The 27,600-nt window shown below is 36.6% G+C and overlaps 2 protein-coding genes across 2 annotated transcripts in view; both read left to right on the top strand.

Moving 5' to 3' along the window:
- The window catches only part of Bruce (BIR repeat containing ubiquitin-conjugating enzyme), a 107,444-nt gene extending 84,054 nt beyond the window's left edge, over positions 1-23,390 (top strand). The window contains exons 46-63 of the mRNA XM_071598069.1: positions 210-395; positions 778-964; positions 1,165-1,313; positions 2,083-2,346; positions 3,324-3,752; positions 4,881-5,191; positions 5,926-6,208; positions 7,152-7,405; positions 7,923-8,114; positions 9,447-9,639; positions 10,540-10,762; positions 12,425-12,548; positions 14,899-15,040; positions 17,069-17,283; positions 18,436-18,675; positions 19,894-20,082; positions 20,580-20,714; positions 21,694-23,390. Of these exons, the coding sequence (XP_071454170.1) occupies positions 210-395; positions 778-964; positions 1,165-1,313; positions 2,083-2,346; positions 3,324-3,752; positions 4,881-5,191; positions 5,926-6,208; positions 7,152-7,405; positions 7,923-8,114; positions 9,447-9,639; positions 10,540-10,762; positions 12,425-12,548; positions 14,899-15,040; positions 17,069-17,283; positions 18,436-18,675; positions 19,894-20,082; positions 20,580-20,714; positions 21,694-21,954 (3,977 nt within the window). The 3' untranslated portion in view covers positions 21,955-23,390. The remainder of the gene's footprint in view (positions 1-209; positions 396-777; positions 965-1,164; positions 1,314-2,082; positions 2,347-3,323; positions 3,753-4,880; positions 5,192-5,925; positions 6,209-7,151; positions 7,406-7,922; positions 8,115-9,446; positions 9,640-10,539; positions 10,763-12,424; positions 12,549-14,898; positions 15,041-17,068; positions 17,284-18,435; positions 18,676-19,893; positions 20,083-20,579; positions 20,715-21,693) is intronic.
- A 1,309-nt stretch (positions 23,391-24,699) lies between these two features.
- The window catches only part of Atg14 (autophagy related protein 14), a 246,955-nt gene continuing 244,054 nt past the window's right edge, over positions 24,700-27,600 (top strand). The window contains exon 1 of the mRNA XM_071597727.1: positions 24,700-24,899. Within this exon, the coding sequence (XP_071453828.1) occupies positions 24,700-24,899 (200 nt within the window). The remainder of the gene's footprint in view (positions 24,900-27,600) is intronic.

The raw sequence follows: 27,600 nt of genomic DNA, 5'->3' as shown, positions 1-27,600 counted from the left end.
CATATAATAGTTGAATATTTGGTGGAAAATTTCTAATACTCACTCTTTATTATCCAGGAGATGATGCTGGAAAAACACAATTGCATTGCTCCAGAGTCTTATTTCTCACATTAACTCACAAGTATTATTATTAGTTAATTTTTTCCTGTGTGCATTTCGCTTAATCTTTCTGTCTCTAATTAATGTATTGAATGCTCTTTATTTTACAGAGTTTTGTAAGTCTAGGCAGAAAATTAGTGATAACTCACCCAATGGCCAAGAAAAGAAACGGTGCAACAACATGAGTCAAATGAGGGATGATGGTATGTGTTCAAGAGATTGGCCAATGAGTCAGTCGACTCTGACGGATGCAGACAAAGCGATTGGTCAGGAGGGCAACAATCACATACTGCCTGGTAAGCGGCATTGACTCAAACATTTTTCTAAAGATATTTGTCCATCCTTGCAACATTTAAAACATTACAGCCATAAGCTTTTGGAATTTTTAAGCAACTACTTCATTTGATAAATCTTCTCCAAATGTTGTAATCACAGTTAGCTATATCTATATTGCAACTATTGTCTCCCACTTCTCATTATTATTTTTAAAAATACATATTTAGAGGTCATTACCCACTTCTGTTAGTTTGCTTGTCAGCTACCCACAGGATGCAATCATGACCAGAGAGATTTTTAGTGGAATTTGAAGGGGTTATATGTATATCTGGGGAAAAAATTATTGGAGTTCGTATTTTTGATGAAAAACATGCCTTAAAATGTGTATTTGTCTCTCTCCAGATGGCCGGGGTGTGTTCCAAGTTCGAATAATAAGTGTAGTCCTCAACTTCTTTGGAGAAGTGTGCTACGAGGGGTCAATAAGAGACTGGCTGGGCTCCGCCGAGGGCTCCTGCTTCTGGCTTCCCCTCCTGAGCCTCCTCTGCAATTCTCCTGGACCCAATGCTTCCACTGAGGGCAGCCAGGACAGGTGAGATGACATGTGCCTCCCCTCTTTTATCTCTTTGTGTTATCCCTGTGTAAATTCTTTTTCCTTGTTCATGACCCTGCCACATGGATTAAAAATGCCTTGAGATGTTGAGAACCGAAGGAAACCTAGAAGAGTTTTTGTTCAATTTCCTGTGGAATTGATTGAGGAGGATATTAATCAATTTTCTTTTTATATTTAAGGTGTGAACTAGCTACAGAGGCATATTCTGCACTGGAGTCTGCGACAGTGAAGTTTTTTGCCAGGTGTTGTTGGTGTCATCCAGCCAACCAACAGCTGCTCTCTACTGTCTTGTGCGAGGTCATAAAGCAGCAAAAATTAGTCCAACCAAGTAGGTGTCATGGGAAACTTCTATGTATATACGCATTTTAAAATTTTCTTAAACCCTCCTGGATGGTTTTCTCCACCTAGGAGAGTGTTTTTGTTTTGGGAGATGGTTGTATGTTGGGAAGGGGATGTTAAATACCATTGAGTTGATTGACTCAAATTCTTGCTCTGAGAACATTTCATCCTTTCCCCTTCACTCTACTTTCAGAGATACTTCCTCTTGTGAGTGACACCCCTGCTCTTCACCCCATTCCATATCATGTCACGCTATTCTTCAAATTAATGTTCACCATCATATCCTCATTCAACTCCATTAGTAATTCAGTGCCTCCATGATTTAGGAGTGTATACTCAATTGAAAAAGAAGGTTTTTCATTTTTTTAATGCTTCTTAAAATGGCTTAGTAAATTGAAATGCATTGTCTTTCTTATTTCTTAATTGTAAGATTAGTGTATTTATTCTCCAAACACGTGTGCATTCTGCTACATTTTTTGAGATTCTGTGAAAAATTTCTTATTTATTCGGTTTTATAAATAGGGACATATATTAGTTCTCAATTTATTGATACATTAATTTTCCATCCTGTGTTATCTCTGATATTTAATGCTGCCCAAAATTTGCATATTAGTTTGTTTTTCTTTGTCAAATCATGCCTGACAGGTGATATTGAGGGGCATTGTGAAAGTGATCTGATGTCAGTCTCTTGTTTCTTATTTCTGCGTACAAAATTTCATACTCAGGGAAAATAACTTTTCTTACTTTTGCCAAATTAGGTGTCATGTTCCTGCACGGCATATCTGGGTTCACGCGGAGGCTACTACTTCAGCTGCTGTTGGAAAGTGAGAGGTTGGTGGTTTTTGTGAAGGGAGGAGAGGAAATCAAAGAGGAAGAGGCTGTCTCAAGCAGCAAGGCGTCAAACTGTGGTCTTCCCGGCGGGGCACCCCCACATCCCCGGTACGGTGTGGGCCGTTGCCAAAGACAACTGTTCTACCTCTCCACCCAGACTACAATCGGGGAAATTCTCGGATTGGTGACCGGTGAGTGGACATTTAGGGTGGTGATCACTCGGTCAGGGTTGTTGAGAAACTCGAGGAAAGTCTTCTGGCTGCATTTGCTCAATGTCTTCAAAAACTATGGGGGGGGGGGGGGGAATGGGGTAATGGGATGAATTTGGTATGCAAATCAGGAACATCATATGGTAAACAGAAATATTGTATGAGAATTAAAAATTCCCTGTGAGAATGGCATTCATTTAAGTTGTAAGATAACTTCATGATTGCCAAAGGTCATTGTAAGTGCTAGAACTGGAAAAACTGAAACAGTAGTCTGATTTCAGTTATACCAGTGGCTCATGAAGCAATGAGGGGTGATTGCAAAAAATATGTAATCAGATCCCGAACACTTGGAAGAAAAATGAAGGCATGTTCGTATGGAATATGAAAAGTCATAAAATGAGTTGACATCCTGATGGTTGTTATGATCATCAATCGCTGTGGTCAAATCATAAATGATGTATCTATATAAAGTCTTGGATAATGGTATGCAAGGTTTTTACTTTAGTCATTGCTATATTCCAAAGTAGTAACCTAATGGCATTCAGTGAAATTTTGGCTGTTTGCGTTTGTTTCTCTTTTTTCCTCATGCAAATCTTTCTGTAGTTATTATTATTTATTTGAATTTGTTGTTGAATTTGTATTGTATGTTGAGGTTAGTCAAAGGATGATAGACCATGACCCAAAACTTTTTTGTTGCATAAAAATGATAAAAATTTTGAAAAACTTGTTTAGCTAGTTGAAATGAGTATAAATGTAATTTGAACAGTGGATATTATGAAAAGGTATAGGTTCTGACTAACAGGAAATGAATTTATTTTTTTAATTAAAAAAATCAAACTCAATCTGACTTTTTTATACTCCCTGAAGTGTAAGACTTTCTGAAAGTAAGTGCAGGGATTAAAATTATCTTCAGTTTGTGAGGATGAATTAATTCTAATTATTTGTAATTCGATTTTCAGTTGTTGGAAATGGCAATCAAGCAACGACCAGTGAGGGGCGAGGTAATTCTTGCCCTGGCAGTCGTAGTGGTTGTCAAGGTAATGGACCAACTCGGGGGGAGATCCTGGAAATGGGGCTCTCCATGATAGCAGGGCTCACGGCAAAGGACAAGCGAGCCAAGGATGCTCGAAATGATGCAACAGCGGCCAGTTCATCATCATCGTCGAACATGACGGGCACTATCCCACCCGTCCTGTGGGAAAGCGCCGGTACAGGGCGACCCAGTGAAGCCATTGCCAGGGGTGGTTCATATCTGAGCCATTCTGCCCTCCCCTTCCCACTCCCCAGGGACCTCACCCTTGCCCAGCTGCTGGTGGCACTGCACCAAATTGGGTATTCCATTGGTGAGCCAAGGATCACTCTACAACTCTCCAAGAGTGCTTCCTCAGGTGAGAATGAGTGTCCAAGCAGAAGGCATAAAAACCAATTTTTCCACTGTGTCTTGTACTCAGTTTTGAAATCAAATTGAAGCATGACGAAAGTGATTCTAATTTCTTGAGAAGAGCTCTTCAAGGGACTCATTTCAATGGAAAAAGTCAATAATTTGGGATTGTGCTTTGTTTATGATGTTATTAAAGAAATAAGTGAATAGCTTCGGACAAAGTTCATGAAAATGAACTCTGTTTGTAGACATCATTTGATAAATGATGCCTCTTGAGAAACTGTCTGTAAAACCTGTAGATCTTATATCCAATTAGTTGCAGTTATTGCTAGCTAGACCTAGAATATGGTCATTCCAGAGTACACACATCCTCATTTGAGAAGGGCCTGCACATAGCAGGGGTGATGGCCATGAGTAAGATACCATGTGGTGTAATCAGCAGAGAAAACGTATAATAAACCCATTTAGTTAAAATCACAGGTATTAATGTGCTTTGTCAATAGGCTATTTTAAAATTAATATTATAAGAATATTAAAATAATGATAACGATGCAGTATTACCTGTAAAATATGTTTTGTCATTATTATTTCGTAGTTAACCGTTTTAAGTAAGTTTTTAGGTTGACTCAGACTCTTATGTACATTCCTATATTCCCTAGCCTCGTCTAAAATGACAAACCTGGAAACCGTCACTACAATAAACTTTTCTTCAATTCTGCACACATTCCACCTCCATTCTACTTTCTTAAGTAAAATTACCGATTGAAAATAACTCCCTCATCCTCTGCAATCATGTCCTTGTCATCAATTCACTCCTCAATGTAAAATAAGTATACTAATTTGGAAATAAAAAACGCAATATCATTCAGCTTTGATGTTAATATAATGGGTAATAATCATGTGTAGGATAAATTTGAAAATATAAAACGAATATTGAATACAAAAATATTCTTGATAAAATATCTCATGAAATAATGTGCTAGATCATAAATTTAACAGCAAAGGAAAAAAAGTGTGGCTCAGAAAGATTCAAACATTTAATGTAATCAACCATTGTGTCATCCAAGGAAACCATGGTTCAACTTAATCTTTGTCATGCGGTGTAATTCAAGATCATTGCCCTTCCTAATTCCAGATGGTTCGTGGCCCATCGTTGGCAATGGGGTGGAGAACATGACTACAGATGAGGAGGAGGAGGAGGCCCGGAAGCTGTTGGAGTTGAGCGGGCTACCATCCCCACTACTAGTGTTCACTCAGCAGGGAGGCCTGGCCCTCCTTGCGCATCACCTGCCCCTTGTGCACCCGGATGCCCTTCTCCAGCCCTCACCCCCAGACTCCCTTGTCCTCGGTAATGGGCCCTCCTCATCCCAACCCCAGCCACCATCGCCCCCTGATGGGATCGACACAGAGTGGGTCAAGGTGGAGGCCAACGAGGACATATATGAGGTGTGGTATCCTCTCTCCCCGTTTGTTATTTCCTCAGTCCAGTGGGAAATTAAAATCAAAATGACAGTTTTACAAAGATTTCCACTGAGGGTACCTCTCTGTGTCTCTGAGTAAGAGAGGTGGAGTTCTTGTACTTTTCACTTTAAAAATGTTTATTTTTTCTTGTTTCAATTTCTCTACATCTCTATCCACACTTGATAATGGTGTGTAAACATTGGCTTTGGTTTAAAATAAATATTTTTCAATTGAAAGAAAGTTTTCATAATTAATCAGTTCTGTCATCTGTCCCAAGAAGCCGAATATATTTCAGAAGTTGATAAAAATTGCTTTGATTTGAGTTGCAGATGTTATATTGCCATGCATTTGTAATTAACATAGTAGTGAATCACTTTTTTTCAGTATGGCTTAATATTGAACAAGTAAATTCCTCAAATTTTTCATTTTCTTTTAAGTATGATTTCCCAATTTTTTGTTGAAATTACATATTATTACTGTTGATTTGAGTGTCTGAATTATAATGAGTGTTCAATCATATTAAGCCTGATTTGGGCCAGTGGTGTTTTCATTTTAGGTTCATCTGCTACTTGCTAATAATTATAATTTTTTTAAAAATATTACTGGAAAAATTGAAGTTGAAAGTTCAGATAGTAATAATTGATCTGGGGAAAAGTATTGCATGTGATGGATCAGTGAGAGAATCCAGAAAATCGTTTAAGTTTGCTGTTATTTTTTAGGAACTTGATGACCCTATGCTCTTGGTGGGAGGCAATTCATCTCCGGGCATGGCACCTAACACCTCCACCATTGTGACGACACAGCCGGTGGCTCAGCCAGTACCTCCTCCTGGCACCAGGGGTGGGTCACCATCTTCAAGGCCATCTGTACCAGCCCATTCTCTTGCAGCGTTCAGATTGTTCCTCCGATTACCAGGATATGCGGAGGCATTGTTGAGGGAGCGTCATAGGGCTCGTTGTCTCTTGCGTCTTCTACTGGGTGTCTTAGATGATGGAGAAGGAGGTAATAAGCTGTAGTGTATGTCTCGGGTTGACTTATCTGAGTAAATATATGCACAGTTGCAACTTGTTCTTTGAAATCTTCTGAGGGCAAGGTCACATAATTTCTACTTCTGCTTTAGTAAGTTGTTTGCAAATGGATTTAGTTACCCTTAAATTTTTTTCTTGTGAGTAAAATTTCTCTTTTAAAAATGACTGTTAATTACCTCTTCATTTTTTATGAATGGAAGTCTTGGCATCAAAGTTATTTCTAGGTGTTAGGGTTTATTTTGTTCGATTTAAGCAAGTGGCTGTGTCAGTACATAAGCAGCTGTGTTATTAAAAAAATAATGGAGGGATCTAATGCTAGATATTGTTGATATTTGTTCACAAAGTGGAGCAATCGTTATATTATTAGTGCAAGATTTTGAACACATGAATCTAATATTAATTTGATTGTGATTCACCTGGAAAACAAAAAATATCTTTTATCTCTGCAGTCGCTCAAATTGAATAATTAATTTTTATGAATATTTTAATTTTTTTCATATCCATGATTTGGCATGCCTTAATGTAACTGTGCAAGTATTAATTCACTGATCAGTCAATCTTGAGAAGCAATTTTGATATGGAAATCACTGAAGAATGTGATAAAAATAGAATTTATTGAAAATATTTGCCTCAGCTCTTAGTGTCACATTCTTGTGGATTATTCATTCACAATACTTGTCTGTGTTTGAAATTCAATCTGAAAATCTCTAAATTTTATAATTGGATCTTTTTAGTTAAGAAAAACTGGATTGATTGATCGCAGTATTTTTTTTCCTATTTATTCAATTTCTTAATTCGGAATAACTTTTTTAATGTGCATGAAAAATTATATGACACTCATCTTTTGAAATATTATTTTGTTTTGATGGTGCCATGTATTTACCAGCAAACTGACTATTATATCTCTTAACCTGTAGGTGATATCTTGAGCTCTTCCGTTGCTCCATCCTTGCCCACTCTGCCGTTTGAAGTGTTGAGCAGGCTGCTGGACAGCACTCCACTCAGCACCGATGATGGTGTGTTGCTGAGGCGACGGGCGGTGGAATCTGGAGCTGTTCATCTTCTGCTCACTTGCCTCTCAGTCTTCACTCATCACAGTCCTGTCTCCAGCAACGCTCAGGCCCCACCTATGCAACCAATGCCTCAATTACCAGCTGGCAGCTCGCAAGAGGTAATTACTCCCACGCTCTCATTAGTCGAATATGCGTTGGAATGTAGGTGGTACACATTGCTAAGCCCAGTAGTAATTTGATTACTTCATATTTTTACCAATTCGGTGATAATTCAAAGGAATAAGTTTGCATTTTCAATGAATCTCTATTTCATTGTGGTGTGATTTGAATAGAAAAAAATTAGGTTATGATGAGGGCTTTTAAAAATAAATCTGTTCTAGATAAAACTGAATGTTTAATGCCTACTTTGTTGAGGTACTGTGCTGGTAATATGACATATGTTATTTTACATCAATGCAGTAAACGAACAGTGTTAATGACTTAAATTAAAATAAATACACTAGGAACGGGATACTCAGTAATGTAATATAATGAAATACTAAGAGTAATTCATGTATCAATGTTGATTAACTGAATCCAAACTCCCTTTCACTCTTAAGATGTATAAATGATAATTTTTATCATAATTTGATATGGTTATTATTGTATTGATCTTATTATGGCATTTTTGTTCAGGGTTTCTTGCCTAAAGTCAAGAATGGTACCACAACTGGAGAGCCAGGGCGCAGCACTTCTGACGACAAGTCTCACCTCTATTGGGCCAAGGGTACTGGGTTTGGCACGGGGAGCACAGCACAGTCATGGAATGTGGAGCAGGCTTTGCTAAGGCAAAGAAGTGAGGAGGAACATGTGACTGTTCTGCTCAAGGTGTGTCTCTTCTTTCATGTTTAGACAAATAAAAATCCCACGAGATACCAAAGGGTGGGCTCCCGTCATATTTAATGCTCACTGTTTGAAATATTAAAAAAATGGGATGTATTAGTCAATCATCATGCTGGTCCCAAAAGTGTGGACATTTGTAAATTTGATGAATCCATTCACCCACTAATAAAATTAAAATAATTCAGCCAAGTGTTTGGGCAATTCCTTCTCCACTTTTTTTTTCTCTCTTCAATGAAAGCGGGGATTGAGATGGTGGGGGGACTAATGTACCTTTGGCTTCCCACCCAGATGGCCCGGGTTCAAATCCCGGTGGTGTTGAATATTTTTCAGAGGTATCTCGATCCCTACCTGAGGTGCTTTGTGGAGGGTACTTTGAGTGAGTACGCCGTCCGTTGGATGGGACTTTAAGCTCTGGACCCCTTGGTGCCTTTCGTAAAGAGTGGGCTAATGCTGACGCTGGTTTCTCTCCACCCTTAATCCTTTTCTGTCCATCCCCTATGGTGCAAATGACCTTAGCTGTGGGTCGCCTCCCCTAAATACTACTACTACTTCAATGAAAGCTTCATGACTTGAATTATTTGAAGTAACTCTAACAACATGTTTATAGCTGATTGTTAAAGTCTGATGGGTCATGCTCGTAACTAACTATCAAGCATAGTGGGTCCCCAGGAACTCGTGTTCGGTATCAAGAAAGTGTTATGTAAAACGGAATTTTTGCACATGTATTATGCAAATGAAAGGTTGATCAAAATTCTTTATTTAACAGCCATCATAAATGCAAGTATATTGCATAACTTAAAAAAATTAAGAATTTCATGTGGGAATATCCACAAAAAAAACCAAGATTTGCTCTTTGTGGAAACAGCATAATTTGGCAGCATTGCAAAACCAAAGTAATAAATCATAGATAAAAAAAATGAATTGTGAGTACTATTAGTCAATGTACATTCATTTGGTTATTGTGCCATTTGAGTGATTTAAGCGTTCACAACTCCTGTTTTCCCAAGTGTATGGCATTTAAGATCAAAGAGAAATTTCAATTGCTAATAAAATATAAACAGTGGCAAAATGGATGCTTTTCCTGAATTCGAGGTTTTATTTATATTCATCACCTTTCATCATGTGAAGTTCATCATGGCCTTCTAATTGTCCTCAAAGCTCATCCTTTGTCATTATCGTTGTGAATGAATCACATTGAAATGACCCGAAATCCGTTCCATATGAGAAGTCCACTGCATTATGAAAGGGGGCATTTTTAAAGTGCAGTGCAAAGCTACCTAAAATACTAGTTCTCCATATGGACCATTTCTCCAACAGGTGCTATCCAGCTTCATTAACCCTGGTGGTGTGGTTCCATCAAACTTCTATGAGGACGATAACAGCAGCAGCACCAGCAGTGAAGAAGACGATGATAGGAGCAGTGGACCTGATGAAGCCTCCGTTTTCCACGATCTTCTCCTAAGGTCTTGTCTCTTGCCGGCTATATCATCCTATTTGAGGAACGATTCAGGTGAGACCTTTAGTTCAAGGAATGGGGCATACTTTTTCTTTGTTTTTCTTTGATATGTTCTTGTGACCGTCATCTGCACATAACAGGAGAAGGAAATACATCTTCTTCTTAGCCTGCTACATAATTCTTCCATCTTCGTATGTCAATATTTAATAGGAAAGGGAGTATTTGAATGATTTTGTTTTGATTGAGATGGGAAGCTGAAAAAATTCAATAGTATCCATCAAACTTCCATATCAGATTTCTATAAACTCCCAGGGATTAGATTGGTATGTGTGGTGGTTAGTTTACTGGCTTTTCATCCTGATCCCTACTTGGGGTGCCATTTGGAGAGTACTTCAAGTGGATTATGCCATCTGTTGGAATAGAAATTAAACTTTTGGACCCCCAGGGCATCTTTTTGTTGTTGTAGTAGGCTAATGCCAATGCTGAGTTTCTCTCCACCCATCCCCCATTCCCTGAAAATACTATCTCTGCAAAATTACCTACCTATCCCTAATGGTGCAAAATGGCCTCAGCTATCGATCACCTCTCCTAATAAAATACCACTAATACTTCTCTGGACTTATTGTAATATTCATCTGAGAATATTAGATCTTGGCTTGTAAAACATGTGAAAGTTGTGATTATTAATTTTCCTGAAACTTATCTGCTCCGTTGAATCTATCATTTAAATTAATTATGTTGCAGCTTTTGAATGAGTTAACTTTTAAGTTCTGAGGTCTCATTATTTTTTTTACTACTTGCATCAGAAAGTTGAAAAAAGCACAGGTCTTCTTCACCTGCAAACCGGTATTATTCATTTCTAAATATATTTTTTATAATATGGGCTTGGTACAGTGGAAGGTGGGAGTATTTAGGAATAAAGTGACGGGTTAAAATGAAGATGTTATGTTTCAGTGTTGGACATGGCCAGGCACATACCTCTGTATCGTGCAGTCCTACAACTCTTGCGAGCTCTGGCTCTGACTCCTATGTTAGTGTCGTTGCTCCTTCCACAAGAAACCAGCAGGGTCCGGAGAACTGGAGGGTGCTTGCCCCCTGGAGCAATGGATGGGTTGGCTCTAGTCTGCCTTCTTACCAAAATGAAACATTGTGTGGACACGTACGCATCTCGTCTAAGGTTAGTCATCTAAAAACGAAAGATATTTCCTTAATCTAATTATTTAACCAATAATTATTATTGTGCTTTAAACATGAGTTAATTACAGGATCGTAGATTTTCGCGGCATTCAGATGAAAGACTCTGCATTCTCGGGATGTCACCACATAGGTTGTTTTTCTGACAGCAGTTTTGCCCGTGTTCTAACGAGCGTCTTCAGGTGGAAGACACTTCGAACTGAAGATGCTCGTTGAAACACAGGCAAAACTGTTTTCAGAAAAACAGCCTACGCGGTAACATCCCGAGAATGGAGAGTCTTTCATGAGTTAATTACAGTTGGAGGAAATCTATCTTATTTTTGATTAATTTTTAATAATGTCCAAATTCCATGGGGTATGAGATGGACAAAGGGAATTATTTCAGCCTCTGCCTAAATGCATGATGAAATCTGATAGGGATATTTTCCTGCTCAAAGCTAAGATACGTGAAATGAAATAATTTATTAAAGACATCAATGTAATACTTAATATTTCATCAACCCTGATTACAATTTGTTATTTTTTGTGAAATATTCATGTTCCTAGTCATCATGAACTGTTATTTATTTCTGTGAAGACATTACTCAGTACCTACATTTATTCTGATTTTTCGAAAAGATATGTTTTGCAAGATAAAAATGGTCATTTTATGGATATGAATTATTTCATTACAGTTAATATACCATTTCATCATGAGCACAGTCCACTGATGACTAAATACCAGACTAATAAGTATATATTATTACTTAAATTTTTGTACTGTATGTTGTTAACTCTTTGATGTTTCATTAACAGTGTCTTGCAACCAATAACATGTCAGAGGCACATGATGACTATGTATTTTATAGATTCACCTAATTGAAGTTTGCACTTCTGTCCTGTGAAGGACATTGTAACAAAAGATTGAATTTTAAGGATAAGTTAAAATTTTCTCTTCAATCGTTGATCTAGAAGTTCTAGGAAACTAGAAGAATTAAGAAGAGTTTTGCGATGTGCACAAAATATATGTTATGGACGCGAAAGTTCATATTTAATATTTAATTTTCATGGGAAGAGTGTAATTCACATTGCTTGCAATGGTTTGTCAAATTAAGATAAAAGTGTCCATTGATCTGGTGCTTTGATTAGCTGTTTTAAATAAACTTATTTTAAATACAAAACTTAACTTAAATGTTTTCAAATTCATATTATGACTGTTAAGCAATATTGATGTAAACATAAGAGCCATTAAACTTTTGCAATTAAATGCTAATCCATCTGTCAGGCTCAGTATAAGTGAAAGTTCATATTTGGCTCGTCTTACAGTCAGCAAATCAAGAAAGACATTACTCATATCATTTATTTATCTTAGTCTTTTGTCTGCCAATTGCCTTGAATGAATGATCACTGAAATTCTTTTGTCTATTGACCAGTGAAAGCAAATGAGTCAAGCTAAATTCTCATCCAATTTTCAGTAATTTTGCTTGATGAATTATTACAAAAAAGAGCCATACTATTTTTAGAAAATTAGAAATTGAATATAAATATCAGAGGTATTTCTATTCTGAAAACTGAAGGCCTGGGTACAATTTTAATTGATTGTTTCATTCTCGTGAAAATAATGTTTTTATTAGAATAAATTAAGCATTCTGCCCATAATTCACAGGACGAATAAGACCAAAGGAAATGGAAAGCTTAAATCTGCTATAAAATACTCGGAAGATGTTGAACAGGATGAAGGATTAGCTCTTCTCATTCCTGACATTCAAGAAACTGCCCATTTAGTACAGGTAAATAATTTCTTGTCTCGATTTCAAAAACAAGTATTTTAAATTATTATTTATAATGTTGGTTATTCCAATTATTCCTTTCTGAGGCATCGCTGATATGAATAGTGTGTTTGAAATTCATCATGTAATGTTGATATGTTTTTTTAAGTATTCTGCGTAATGTTATGCAAGACATAATCTCGAATACTACCTTGATCAAAAAGTTCCCGGAATAACCACCGTGTGGCGCTCCCATCGTTCCGATTTGAGTTCTGTTTTTTTTGTTCAATTGGTACATCTGTTGTTGATATTCCCTTTAAATCTTAGTGTCATAACTTGACATTTGCAAAAGTTACGTAGCCAAGAGTACATCTATCTCTGTGTGTGTTGGCGATTTTTTACAATTGCAGAAATGGATTTAAATTTGCAACAACGAACTTGTATTAAATTTTGCGTAAAAAACGGATTTAGTGGCGCACGGACGTTGGAAATGTTGGAAAAGTGTTTCGGCAACGATTCTCTAAAAAAAACGGTCGTTTACCAGTGGCACGAGCGGTTCAGAAGTGGTCGTGAGTCAATCGAAGATGATGAACGCAGTGGCAGACCATCGACATCGAAAGTCGGTGAAAAAATTGATAAAGTAAAAGAAATGTTGGTCAATAACCGCAAATTAACCATCAGAGAAATAGCGGAGGACTTGAACATTGCCTATGGATCCGCCCAAGACATTGTGGTTAATGATTTGGGTTTCCGTCGTGTAGCAGCAAAGTACCTCAATTTCATGCAAAAAAGAGACCGTGTTGACGTCGCAAAAGACATGATTTGCGAGGCTGAATCCGATCCCACATTCATCAAAAGGATCATTACTGGAGACGAGACGTGGGTTTATGAGTACGACACGCAATCCAGACATCAGGCAAGTGAATGGCGTTCACCAAATGAGCCGAGACCAAAAAAACCACGTCGTTTTCAGTCAAAAAAGAAGGCAATGCTGACGGTTTTCATGGATTACAACGGTGTAGTGCATCATGAATTTTTGCCAGAAGGCCAGACAGTAAACAAAGAGTATTATTTGGGCGTTATGAGACATTTGCGTGAAGCAATTCGCCGAAAGAGACCAGAAATGTGGGCAGAAAACTCGTGGATTTTGCACCATGATAACGCACCGTCGCACAGTGCTATCATTATTCGTAATTTTTTGACGAAAAATGCAACAAATACCATCCAACAGCCACCGAATTCACCTGATTTGGCTCCCTGTGACTTCTTTCTGTTCAATCGAGTTAAAAAACCATTACGGGGAACGCGTTTTAGCAGCCGAGAGGAAGTAATGGAAAAATCGCAGGAAGCACTGATGGACATACCGAAAACCGACCGTAACTTTTGCAAATGTCAAGTTATGACACTAAGATTTAAAGGGAATATCAACAACAGATGTACCAATTTAACAAAAAAAACAGAACTCAAATCGGAACGATGGGAGCGCCACACGGTGGTTATTCCGGGAACTTTTTGATCAAGGTAGTATTCATTTTACTGTGTTGTATTAAATTAAAAATGCAGCAGGTTTTGACTGTTAGAAGTGTTATCCCTCCACCCCCCTTTCCATTTTAAAAAAAGTTTAACCAGATGTTTAAGTAGCCAACCTGAATTTCTTAAAAAATCAAATATCTGCTCTTATTATTTTATTTTGTATTTTTGTTTTGATAATATTGATGTATTCTAATTAATCATTTAATTGTGTCAAATTGCAGATATACAGTGTATAAAATAGCACAGAGGAGTTGGCCCTGAGGCCTAACAGATCAATACTTGAAAAGTGCATTTATTGAAAATTTTGAAAGAAAATAGTAAACGAACATTTGTTTGAATAAGTTGAGGATTAAGTGTATAGTAGCCTCTATAAAATATAACCAGAAGAATGTTTTGCAAGATAATATTTTTATTATGATACTGATATAAGAATGAAAGTGCACAAGTCCACAGTAACACATCCTAAAACTCTTTGTGATATGAAGTATCTTATCATTATTTGAAATTCATTTCATGTTTTTAATGTGCACATTACCCCTTTTCTACATGGGGTTAAACTAGCAGTGTTCTTTTTGTAACTGAACTCCTTTGATATTTTCAATGATTCTTTTACCCTAAATATTATTGAAAAATTAATTTTTTTTTTCAGTTATTCCTGAATCTTAGGTCTCCACACTTATTCAAGGGCAGGTTTGGTTTAAGTCTTTCCGGGAAAAATTCTCTCTGATCTTATAAATTAATGATTATTCAACCTCTAATTATTTAATGTAATTCTTTGAAAGCAACTCTGCTCCACCTGTCCTTAATATTGATTTGTGCCTTTTTTCACCAAAAATAGGTGGCCACAGATAGGCTTGTTATGGAAGAGGGTGAAAGTAATCCTGGTGGGAAAGATGGTGCAGGAGCAAATAACCTTGAGCTTCCTCTAAGGCGGTCACTCGAGGAAAGGTACCTTGAAGTGATGAAGAAAATGCAGTTTGGTAAGAATTAAAAGAAGTACTTTTTAAAATAAAGGTATCCTGCAATTTGTGTACTTTAAATTTCATTTTTATTTATTATTTTTTTGAAATGTTGAAGGAAAAATTTTAATGACGAAATTCACTGATTTTCCTTCAAGTTGTACTGAATGTGTCATGATTCGAATACCATTTTCACGGAAGAAGACAATATTGTGATGCCAGAATATATTTCCAACTGATTTTGCCTCTCCTCTAGTGTCAGCAATGTGTATCACTGATGCCAGAATACTCGTTGTTATGAGATACCTCCCACTGAATGATCACATTTCATTTTTGTCATCTGTGACCATCCTCTCTCGATTGCATTTACTTAAACAGGAACATACTTTCTTAGAACCACAAAAAAGTGGAAATTAACATGATCCATCATATTAGTAAAAGAATTTTCCTCGAGATATGACATATTTTACAAATTAAATGGTCTGCTCTAAACTTGACTAAAAATGAACACCGAATATTATGTTTGAGTTTATATCACTGATAACACTGATTAGTCATATTTTAAATGGTGCCCTAGTAATAAGAGGCTCTAGTGCTTAGATAGGCTTTGAGTTGCTGGGTAAGAAATATTCAACTCTTGACGGCATTTTAATTGGAGAAGTATTCATTCTAATCATAAGTCAGGTGAATGAGAGGGTCAAATACTCTCTGAAACATTAAAAAATTGCTATGGGGAAGATAAGAAGCATCAGTTAGTATGTGACAATGTATTTATAATTTAGTGAATGTTTTCCCTTCAATTCCTTATGTTGGAAGAAAAAATTACTCGCCAAAAACTTTTTTTTTCAGAGTTTCTCTGATATTCTTAAGATTACCAGGACAGGTCATCATTGCCCTATGACTGGGAAAGCACATATGGGAAATATGTGGTCGTGCTAATGAAAAATTGGAATTTGTAAAAAGAGTGCTTGGTAAATGTGACGAAAAAGTGAAGGAACGATGTTTTCTTGCCCTAGTCAGGCCCCGCCTAGAGTATGCTGCCAGTATATGGGATCCTCAAGAGATAAATTCGGAATTGGATCGAGTTCAGCGGAGGGGGGCTAGATTTGTCAAAAATTGTTATGACCAATGCAATAGCGTAACTACTTTGCTAGAAAATTTAGGCTGGGATTCCCTTACACAGCGGCGTTTACAATATGGATTAAACTTATTAAAAACATTTAAAGATGGTTCCTTTTCCGATGACATCAAGAACATAATACGAACCCCAATGTATTATGGGCGGAGGGATCACCAATATAAGATTAGAGAGATTGACTCCAAGACTGACAAGTTTAAATGGTCATTTTTTCTAAGAACAATAACAGACCAGAATGCTTGTAATCGAAATCCCCCAGGAGCCAGCTCGACATAATAATTATTAACCTACAAGGTAGCGACTGCGCATGGTTATACGATTATATTTATATATTTTTTTTTTCAGGTTCCCCTTACCTTTCCCCATCCATTTGAAAAACCCTAACCCCCTCATCCCTTACACTTTCCTCCTGGTGCTGCACCCCCTGCCACACACTTTTTTGGTGGCTCGCAGGGTATTGATGTAGATGTAGACTGTAGCCTTTGGAATATTAGTTTAAATGGTGAACTCTCCTTGCAATTCCATTCACCAATCATTCAATAATTGTTTCTTTGAATGTTGAAGTTGTAGAAATCATATTTAAATCTTTTGCAAATTAATTTGTCCGGGACATTTGTCATGACAATTTGTACTGGTCATGGGACTACCCTATGACCCCAAGAATACCCCAATATTCATCTCTAGAAAGAATGTATGAAATTTTTATTGATTTAATTATTTTTTGTTTCCTTTTTTTAAAAATGTATTTGCAACTTGAGGTCTCCCGTGTTATTTGTTTTCTTTTGACTGAAATTGAACTGGGACAAAGGTTTTTCATAACAGTCAATTTGATTCTTAAATCTATTAACCTTCAAAGGTCTTGTTTTTTTATCTGCCCAATGACATGTGTGTTCTACCTTTTTGAAATCCAGATTCTTATGAGATGATCACGGAATGTGATGAAGGTTTCCAGTTTGTGGTTTCATACCACTTTGAGCCTTCGATGAGAGCAGCAGGGGAGCGTTGCCACCCATCCCGAATGAAGCGCCTTGCTCAGGAAGCGGTGACCCTGTCCACGTCTTTGCCTCTCTCTTACAGCAGCTCTGTGTTCGTTCGTTTTGATATGGACCGACTGGATATCATGAAGGTTAGTTCACCATTGCAATTTCCAGCTCAGGAGATAAACAATTCTTTGCATGGATAGCAACAGATACTTCCATTTAGCCACTGCATTTCCGTTAGCATTCATTCTAATTGGATGAATGCATTTTCATTCAAAATTTGTGAGTATGTATGCGTTAATTCAAACCATGGATGATTTGATGGTTTTATGGCTGGAAACAGCATTCCTTAAGTGCATTAAACCCACCAAAAACTTAAACATTTTATTTTTCTTCAACTTGTATTAACTATTGCATTTGCCATGTGTTTTACCCTGGTAGTCATTGATCGGAAAACTTCTGGATTTTGAATTGCTAATTGGGAAGATGTGGGAAATAATGGTGGAAATGATGTTCCTTTAAGTTGTGAGATTACTCTGTGTTAAGTGAAGGCATAGCGTTGCTGAAACAGTTGCTGTATAGTTGTACTGGCTTTGGTGATACCAGTGGCGAACTTAGGATGAAGGAATAATGCACCAGAAATATATAGTCAGATTCAAAACACTTCAGGAAATACTCTATAAACGTTTGTTTTTATGTCGGGATAGTTGGGGAAAAGTTAGTATGATGAGTGACCCCCACTCGTGTGTATGTATTTGCATGAGGATGTAATAGTGTGTGTATACTTTTCTAAGTCAATCCTTATTTGTCTATTTCATGCATATTATGATATCGACAAACATGTTAAAAATTTTCAATGAGATTTGAGTTTATCAAATTCATTGAAGTACTTAAAGTAGATGTCATTTCATTGACTTTTGTTAAATATTGTATTTCTCTTTTTTTGTACAGTGCTGTGATGACATTTATTTACTAAACCCTACCCTTATTTCTGTGGTAAGGGATAATAATTACATCCTGTAAACCCAATGAGATTTACAGTTAACGACTTGATGTGATGAGGAATTCATTTAAAAAAAACAAAGATTTTAGTTCTCCAAATTTTATTTTGTGTAAAAATTCAGAAACCCTTTTTTTAAAGTACCTGCAAACCTTTCTTTAATTACTAAGTCAATTTATTATTGAGGGATTTTAAGTTGAAACCCAGTAGAAGTGTCATGATAAGATTTCATTTTAATTGTGGTTTGGAAGGTAATTCAAGAGTAGATGTTTATTTTCGTTTTTTGTGTGCTTTTTAGGTTCTGATCACGGGCCCTGCTGAAACGCCATATGCAAATGGCTGTTTTGAGTTTGATGTATATTTCCCACCTGATTACCCCAACACCCCCATGATGATCAACCTAGAAACGACTGGTCACCACATGGTGAGATTCAACCCCAACTTGTACAATGATGGGAAAGTGTGCCTCAGTGTGCTGAACACATGGCACGGAAGGCCTGAAGAAAAATGGAATGCAAATACCTCAAGTTTCCTGCAGGTTTGTTCTTATGTTTAAGAAAGCATAATTTATTTTAATTTTTTTACAGTGAACTGACCTCATTACGAATCACTGTGGGAATTTTATTAAAATGAAAGTAGATAAATTTGCCACGGTTTGTGTTGGTTTTGGATCTGTTGGGAATATTTGCAATTCATATATACCAAGATCTGCATGCATGGATTTGGAGCTACTGAAAAAGTTTCAAGTCAGTAGATCAATAACCAAATGAGATACTTTTGAATCTGTATCTTTGGTGAATTCACTCCTCTTTGTCTTGGAATCTCCTCAATTTGATAATTTTTAGGGTAAACTTTTTTATTTGTTTCTTTTCCAATTGTTGGTAGCCACTGTTCAAATGTGCAGTGATGAACTTTTCAAAACAACAATGCAGAGTGATCCATGGAAGCATTTCCCAAGGGAAATCTGCATTGTAATTTTAATTCTTCAATTTTTTCCCTCTTATTGCATTTGAAGCTTTCAAAGATCTTTGAAATCTCATGATACATAGTATGTATGTACATATTCCATTTATACCAATCAAAAAAAGAGCCATTAATAATTATTTCAATTTGAACTTTTTCACCTCAAGCTCACACATCCTTTTACTAATCTTCTAATTCCTTATAATAAATACTTCCTTGCCCAAATAAGTCATTAAAATGTCAAATATGAAAAAGTTCAATTACTAAATGCCAGATTGTAAAACACGAAGAATGAATCAAAGACTTTGCATTTCCACAGGAAAGAATTCATTACTGTCGACTAGTTTCGCTATACTGTAGTGAAACTAGTTGACAGTGATAAATATTTTCGTAATAATTATTTTCCTGTGGAAACACAAAGTCTTTGATTCTTTCTTCATGTATTACCGATGGATTTCAACAAAGTATCAACCTCAACTATCTGTCAAATAATGTCAAAATGTTTCAACTGTGGGGTTTCAAAGTAGTCAACTTTTCTGAGTTGCAATTGTACTTAGCTGAACCCTCAACTCCTTTAACATAACTGGATGTGCAGTATTTAATTAAGTTTCTCTAGTATGAATTATTATGCAGTTGAAATATTAAGTTATTCAAATATTTTTGTGAATTTAAATGTTATTCAAGGTGTCCCATAAGGATTAATTGGTAAAATGGCTTTATTTTTGTTTTGAAATTTTGCATTTAAGTCAGTGAAGTCCAATCCGAATTGAATTTATCTCATTACATCTCATAGGTGTTGGTGTCCATTCAGTCACTCATTCTGGTGCCCGAGCCATATTTTAATGAGCCAGGCTACGAGCGATCAAGAGGTTCTCCTTCTGGAACTCAAAGTTCACGGGAGTACAACTCCAATATTTGTCAAGCTACTGTGAAGTGGGCAATGTTAGAGCAAGTTCGGAACCCTTGCCCATGCTTCAAAGAGGTATGTGTTGTGTGATTCTGTTTTTTTTTTCCTTTGGAAGTTTAAGGCAAAAATGTATATGTATAATCTATGTTATGTTTAGTGGGAGAATGCAGCTTTAGGTATTTTGAATGGGTTTATGGAAGTAAAACTTTTTCCCCGGTCCAAGTTGAATGAGTCCGTTCATTTACAGTTTAATGACGTAAATATATATCTGAATTTTTAAGGATATTTCATCTGTGTTGAATTTAAAAATCTTTTAAATGTTTCCATCATTTATACAAAGTACGTGTCATAATTTTGATTCAAATTTATTGTTTTGTCAAGACTTTAGCCCAATATTCCTCTTAATTGTACTTTTGATCAAGAAAACATATTCTTTGTGTAGTATAAATATTTCTTTAATCATGTATATATTTCTTTCTTTTAATGAGCTATGAATACTAACTACTCTTAAATGTTCATTTAATATGCTTGAATTTGATTGCATTTACTTATCCCTGTCTTGACCTTTCCAGGTGATTCACACTCACTTCTGGATCAAACGACATGAAGTTATCCGTCAGATAGACGCCTGGCTGGCAGACATGGAGGGTCTCTCTGGAGACAGACGTACTGGACGTGCCATTTCACTGCATACTGTAGCCCTCAAGGTTTGTTTCTTGCCTCTTCTACCTGTTTTGTCACACCTCCTCTGTCTTAATTTGCTGTCCGTGTTTTTTTGATGTGATTACTGTACAATGAATTCAGTTGAAGTGACAGTTAAACTGCAGGGATACTTGTGACCATTATATATGTGTCATATGCATTGTTATTTATTCATGCTTAGGTGACAGAATTGATGTAAATGGAGAAATGCATGTTTGGTAGGTTTTAATATGCTTTTAGTGTAAAACAGCATGTGAAAAAATAATAGTGTAAAAATAAATATTAATCGATGTTTTACCTCGGGGTATATGAAGGAAATACATGACTAACCTAGGATTAAAGTGTATGTAATTTCATTAGCGAATGCATTTTAGTATCATTTAGCTTAGGCTATGAAAATTGATTAATATATATGATGAAGATAAAAGCCATAGACACAACAGAAGTAGGTCCGTTAAGAACTCCCAGTAAACCGATCTATGTTGAATTCAAAATTTTGCCAGTACCGTGCATTTACATAATGGAGGCTTCAAGTTCATTAAAAAAAACTGTAATGCTTTTGAAAAAATTCATACTCTAGTATTTACTACTAAAGATAAATTGAATTTATTCTTCTAAAAAAGCCACTGAACCTCAAAAAGCCTCAATGGCATACACTACAAAAATTAACATCTACGACAAATTTTCATCAATAATATAAATGCCTGGAAAACAGCATTTAACGACAAAGTTTAATAATATTAATGAATACATGCAATAATTTTCATTTTTTTCTTTAACGTCAGTATTTTTTTTATTATATTAATTTGTATATTGCATTATTTATACCGTGTAATATATGGCATACTTTTTTATCTATGATTTCCCTTTTGATGATTTCATGCAAATTTTTTTTGGCAAATAGACAATACATAGTGTTATGACTATTATTATTTGAGTACTGATGCTTCCCCATTAACATTATTCATCTCTTGTTATCTCCAGCGACATTTCCGCCTATTGAAAGAGGAATTGGCCAAACTGAAACCTCCACCTGGACTGGAGGACCTTGCGGACTCACCACTTGAGCTGTCCTCTCCTGGTTCCCTTTCGGCATCCACGCCGGCCGACAGCACCCCAGTGGGCCCCGCCCCTTCGTTGGATGGGCCCCCGATTGCCACCCCTCCGAGTGAACCCGCCAAGACACAGACCCCTGAGGAAGTGGATGCAGAGATGGAGAAGATGGTTTCAAAAGTCTGCGAGTGATGGAAGGATGCCCTGTTTTTTTGATTGATTTCGCATCGGAATCTTGCTGGGAGATAATTTTTCGAGAGATTCCTCTCTTGGGAGAGCAGTGCGTGCAAAGAGTAAAAAAAAAGAAGAAGAGAGAGAAAAAAACAGAGGATGTGTGTGTCCAGCCGAGACACGCAGACAAAGCGGAATTCTGTGTTAACTCGGTTTGTGTTCCTTCTCCTGGCCTGCCAAAAAGAGAGTCCTCTCTGCATTTTGAATCTTTTGCTTTGGTGTGAATGTCGATTGAGTGAAGTGTCCAGTGTGCATGTTTTGCTGTGGATGAGTGCAACTAGCGAAAAATGCCCTTGAGTGGTTTCTTTTGAGTGGTGAGAGAGAGGGGGTGTATGTGGGTGCGCGTGCTTGTATGCAGGTCTGAAAGTGTTTGTTATGGTTACTCTCCTGCCACAGGATTGATTAACCATTGGTAGGAATGTATGTAAGTTTTAGAGGACTACTTGGAGAAGCTTAATGACTGTGATTTGGTAAAAGAAATTATCTTTTTGATGGTGTGATAAAAATCATTGCACCTGAAGGAGCTGCGAAAGTTTTACGATCCTTAACCCTTCCAAAACAGTTCATTGATATTTTTTTTGTGGACTGGGTGCACCAATGTAGGCTTTGAAGTTTTGCTTGAGTAGATCCAATATCATGTGTGGCTTACTCAGTGTATTTTCATGCATTTCACTTCATTTTGTTTGAGAAATAATAGTATTGGAACCTCTTTGGTTTCAGATATTTTCAAGAATACTGAAAATGGCTTGAAAGTAATATTGTCATTTCTTTCCATTTATTGTCCAATTAACTAGGTGAAGCTGTAAGCATATGAAGGCATTTATATGTAGTTAATATTTATTTTCCATCTTGACACAATGTAGTTTGTTGTTCATCACACTCCAGCCATCAAAATTACCAGGGGTAAAAAAAAACTTATGTAAGTGCTCTCCCCATTTGCAACCATCCATGTATAAACGAGCAATAAACATGGGGATAGTTTTATAATTGCCATTGCCAGACCTGTGTTTTCATTTCACTTTTTTTAGCATACTGGTAATGATTGTTTTATTTTTATTTCCTAAAAATCATGATTCCCCCTTTTAGGCCAATAACACATTAGGTATCAAAGGAGCTTTGTTTCTGTGCTGTTCACACATGATACGGGTCTATTGCACATAATATGTGCAGTGCATTTGCTATGAAAAGCTCTGGATTTGTAATCAGCTCCATCATGATTATAAAAATATATATATTAAAATATATCACATGCAAAAAGAATGTTTTCGAAGGCTGTAATCAAGAAAATGTGTATCCTGCTGATTGACAGTTTGAATGGTGATTTAATTTGCATGGGAGCAAAATATAGCTGTTGTGACTGATTCAATCTTTGAAAAAATAAATATTTTAATTGTTAAGTCGTTTCAATTGTTTCCTTCCCCTGTTGCTATAGTCAGATAGAGAAAGATTTGAGTTTTATATTGATAATTTTAACACATAGACTTTTAGAAAAACATAATGATTGTCCCCTAGATAGAGGACAAAATTGAGTTATTTAGTTTTTTCAGTATAAACATCAATCGTCTTATCAGTAGTTACTGTATGGAAGAAACTGAAGAGAATTCCTTCTATGAAGACTGAATCAGGAGAGGGTCAAGTAGTATTAAACACCAAAGGGAGGTGCAGATGGCCTCAGTCTTCGAGGTGCCTACAGATTAAATAACTGCCACAGGAATAAAAATAATGGAGGGTGCAGCAACTTAACTTGCTTCTAAAAAGGGGTTATGCTAATGAAAAAAAAAGAAAGTTATGGTACCGCACCCAGCACTTTTTTCTCGATAGTAAAGAGGACTTGGGACAGCTGGGCTACCGAGAGTACTTGAAAAGTGTATTCAGCTCACATGAAATCTTAATTTTAAGCGAAAGACAAGCAAGTACACTTAAAATATGCAAAATTTGAAGATCACGTGGAAGGTAAATCATACCGAGAAAAGAGTGAGGCTCTTGCCAGGACGGAAATTTTGTATAATGGTTTTAGTAATTTAAACCGGAGTTATATATATATAAACCAAAGTGCTATGACCCCAGAACGTGCTCATTCAAGAACCGTAAAGTCAATCCGCGGGTGAACTACAAACATGAAATATTTATACGGTAGGAATGTTAGTGAGGAATATATATTGCATTTAATTGTGATTTAATGATTTCCCTATTCGAGCAATTGTATTCCGATTGGTTATGTGAGGAATTTTAGTCATAGAACGGGCAGTTACAGTCTGTGTTCTATTTAATATCATTACTCTGGCTTATATCGCTAAAAGCTCGAAGCTACAGTGACTTCAATTTTATGTCATTTTTATTTGACGATGCTCATATTTGTTGCATATATTACCCCGCTAGATCATTGATTCATAAGACTGATACATAAAATATATGTATTTTTAATGGAGTATATATAGAACTCGGTTAGTTTAATTAGCAACATCATGTAATAACTGAGAATAATAATACGTGTCATCATAAATTAGAAATCTAACATAAAACCAAATATAAAACACAAGTATGCTTGTGTTTTATATTTGTTGTTATAAACTCATAAAATAAAAACATTTGCTTGGAAGATTAGCAGAAAACTCTTGATGACGCTTTCTGATGTTCTTATGTTCAGATTTTTCCCTTCTGTCACAGCTGGCGCGTTGTGTTTTCTCTGACGTACTGTACTGTAGTATGGCGACTACCAGTTCGGATGGAAGTAGTGCAGCTCCCACGGATTTTCATTTAACTTCTTCTATAGATGAATCCGCAACTAGAATAAGTTCGAATTATTTGAAGTGCCCTATGTGTAATAGTGCAAGGAGGACGTTTTATTGTAAGCAGTGCATCCAGAATGGAGATTTTGTGCATTCAACACCCCACTATGTTGAAAGGTAAGCATTGATAATCAGCTGGTCTTTCAAAACAAAGGACTCCCTTGGCGTATGATGTTTTGATGGAGTCCTTGTTGTGCGTCTTCCTTTATGCGGTCCATTCGTATGTTGCTTTAATGTTGTGTCTTAGTAGGATTGCTTCATTGTGTGTACCCCATGCATCGAATTTTGTAGCAACATATAAAATTTGTATGTTAAAAACGTCTACAAAATGAGAAAGAGTTTAACGGGGAAAAATCCTCCTGTAGTTGTTCATTTTTATTTGGTGGGCTTTCTTCGATAAACTATACATTTTCCTTCTCTGCACCAATCCTTGGGAGAGAATAATCAAGTAAGTAATTCTAATGTGCCTAATATATGACGGGGGTGCATCTGTGTAGGATTTAATTTAACGCCTAGACTCTAAATGTATACTTTGATAATGTACTTCACTTAAATATTCAAACTAGCTAAATTTTGTCTTCACCTCGGCATTCCCCGTGCCTCTCGTTTGAATTTTCATCTCATTTGCGGGATCTAGTGTTCTTCCCGTTAGAGTTTGTTGTATTAAGATATATATTTCAACTATGATAGGACTCACGAATAGTTGAAGCAAACGCCGAGAAAATCTGCTGGTTTCTTAAGTTCAGAGTTATTTGTGGCTATGAACTGCTTATATTTCTTAAGACTATTGTAAATGCACTAGTACTGACAGGCGTGTAAATGTTTTTGTCTGGGTTGGCGAATAGTTGTGGTTGTTTAATTGGACTCGACCATTATTGGTGGAGTTGCAACAGTTTTGATTTCTATCTACATGAATATGAAGGTCAAAATTCAGTGTAATGAATTAAGTCCAAGCGTTTGTTGCTTCGGTAAAGTTCACTCCGTGACCGAGAGTACCTAGCACTATAAACTTCTTGGACTTAGTGCAAGGAAACGATTAAAATTTGCCGATGGGGTAGTTCTAACTTGTATGAAGTGATCGTACTTGCAACATTTCCAAGACCACTTTACATTTTTTCCTTGGGATGATAGTGTTTAAGATATAAAATGTGATTAATTTCACGGTATTTTTGCCACGATTTTTATGCATTAGTGCGTTTTACTTCATGCGTGTCATTTCTCCTGCCCAATAAATCTGGAGGAAGATGAATGGTAGGTATTTTATAATTTTGTCATACTTGGTGGTGTTTTAAACTGATAGTCCGTCGTCATTTGCATACTCTAAATTCCAGCTCCAGCAAAACATCAGGATTCGTGGTCGTCACATTATTGATTTTGATTGTTATTATTTTGAACGCTCTCCGAATGCAATGCTTTGTGACCTGTTATGAGAGTTGTTTGTGTCGTATATTCTTGTTTCCGTCCCCTCATTTAGGTTGTATCTGAATTCCGTAAACGGTTTGTGTTTATATCCATTAAAACAACAGTTCAATCCAGTCCAATTTTATCGTTATCGAGGTGTCAAGTGCGTTATGAGCAACACTAAGCTCTTCGCAGGATGTGTGACGTAATTAAATTTGATTTACATCGATTGTCCATGCAGAACAGTTACGTTCGTTTCACCCTTCCCTTGATGTATCTATCAACGTTTCAATTGGTGGATAACCTACTCCCGGTCTCGGAGCCAGGGAAGGATATCGAGTGCTGCTGCAGTAGACCCATCCCCGTATAAAAAAAGATCCTCGCTAACCTGTCGCCCCTTGGAAAGTCCACCCGATTGGGATAGGTTTTTTAAAAAAAATAGTATTTCTCTAAGGAAGCCTGGAATCTACCAGTTCACGGACAACGGCCTTCTAATTACGCGATTAATTTTTCAGTGCATTCGTGAATTCTTGAAATCTTTAATCGGTTGTCGCGTGACATCGTTTTTGTGTGTAGGCGAAGGGTGAACACTGATATAATTGCGCCCACCTTCGGCGGCCATGGAAAATGTTTAAAGACTCCCTTGGAGTTCTGAAGTGGATAATATTGCATACGGACAATATGCGTAGACTTATTACGAAATACTGTTATGCATCCTTGGAACCTGAACAGGACTTTCCATTTTCCGCTGCCTGATATACGGCTAAGATATTAAATTTTTCATGCGGAGGCTCGTAGTAATATTCTCTGCCGAGGCAATTTAATGCGTGAATATCTATAAACACATCCCAAGAACTGATTTGTGTTTATTCTAACTTAAGCATTGTAGATTACGTAGTGTATTTTCATTGAAAATATGAACATTTAATTATCCAATACACTGACACTTAGTGAAGAGCTAGAAATAGAAGTGCAATCGGCTAAAGGGTTCTTGCGATCGGGAAAGAAAGTTTAACTTTTCCAATGTGATTTGTGAGTGGCATAAGTTGACTATTAATCACTCCCTAAAATATGTGATAAGTGAATCTGAATGAGAACCTTGTGAAAATGATTCTTCTATAGGCATTTCCCTCCAGTATATCTCCATGATTTACCTTTTAATTCTCCTTTTGTTGCATTATGCGTTAGTTGCCATATCCTCAATTAGTTTCATGTCTATAACGCTGTTCATCAGAGCTTCACGTTTCCTTTTCCGATTGAACAGTGCGGAGTTTCATTTTTAATTTCAACTCGCGGTAAGTAAGGAAATTGTCGATTTTTAACGGACCGAGGATAGGCCTTCTAGTTCCATAAGAAGCTGTTTGTTTACTGAGGTCGAAGTGCGTTTTTTTTTTTAAATTATTTGCCTCGAAATAGA

The sequence above is a fragment of the Hetaerina americana genome, unplaced genomic scaffold (genome assembly GCF_022747635.1).
Source record: "Hetaerina americana unplaced genomic scaffold, ioHetAmer1.1.p SCAF_9, whole genome shotgun sequence".
NCBI lineage: Eukaryota > Metazoa > Arthropoda > Insecta > Odonata > Calopterygidae > Hetaerina > Hetaerina americana.
The sequence above is the reverse complement of the archived record's forward strand: the minus strand, read 5'-3'. Positions and strand labels throughout refer to the sequence as shown.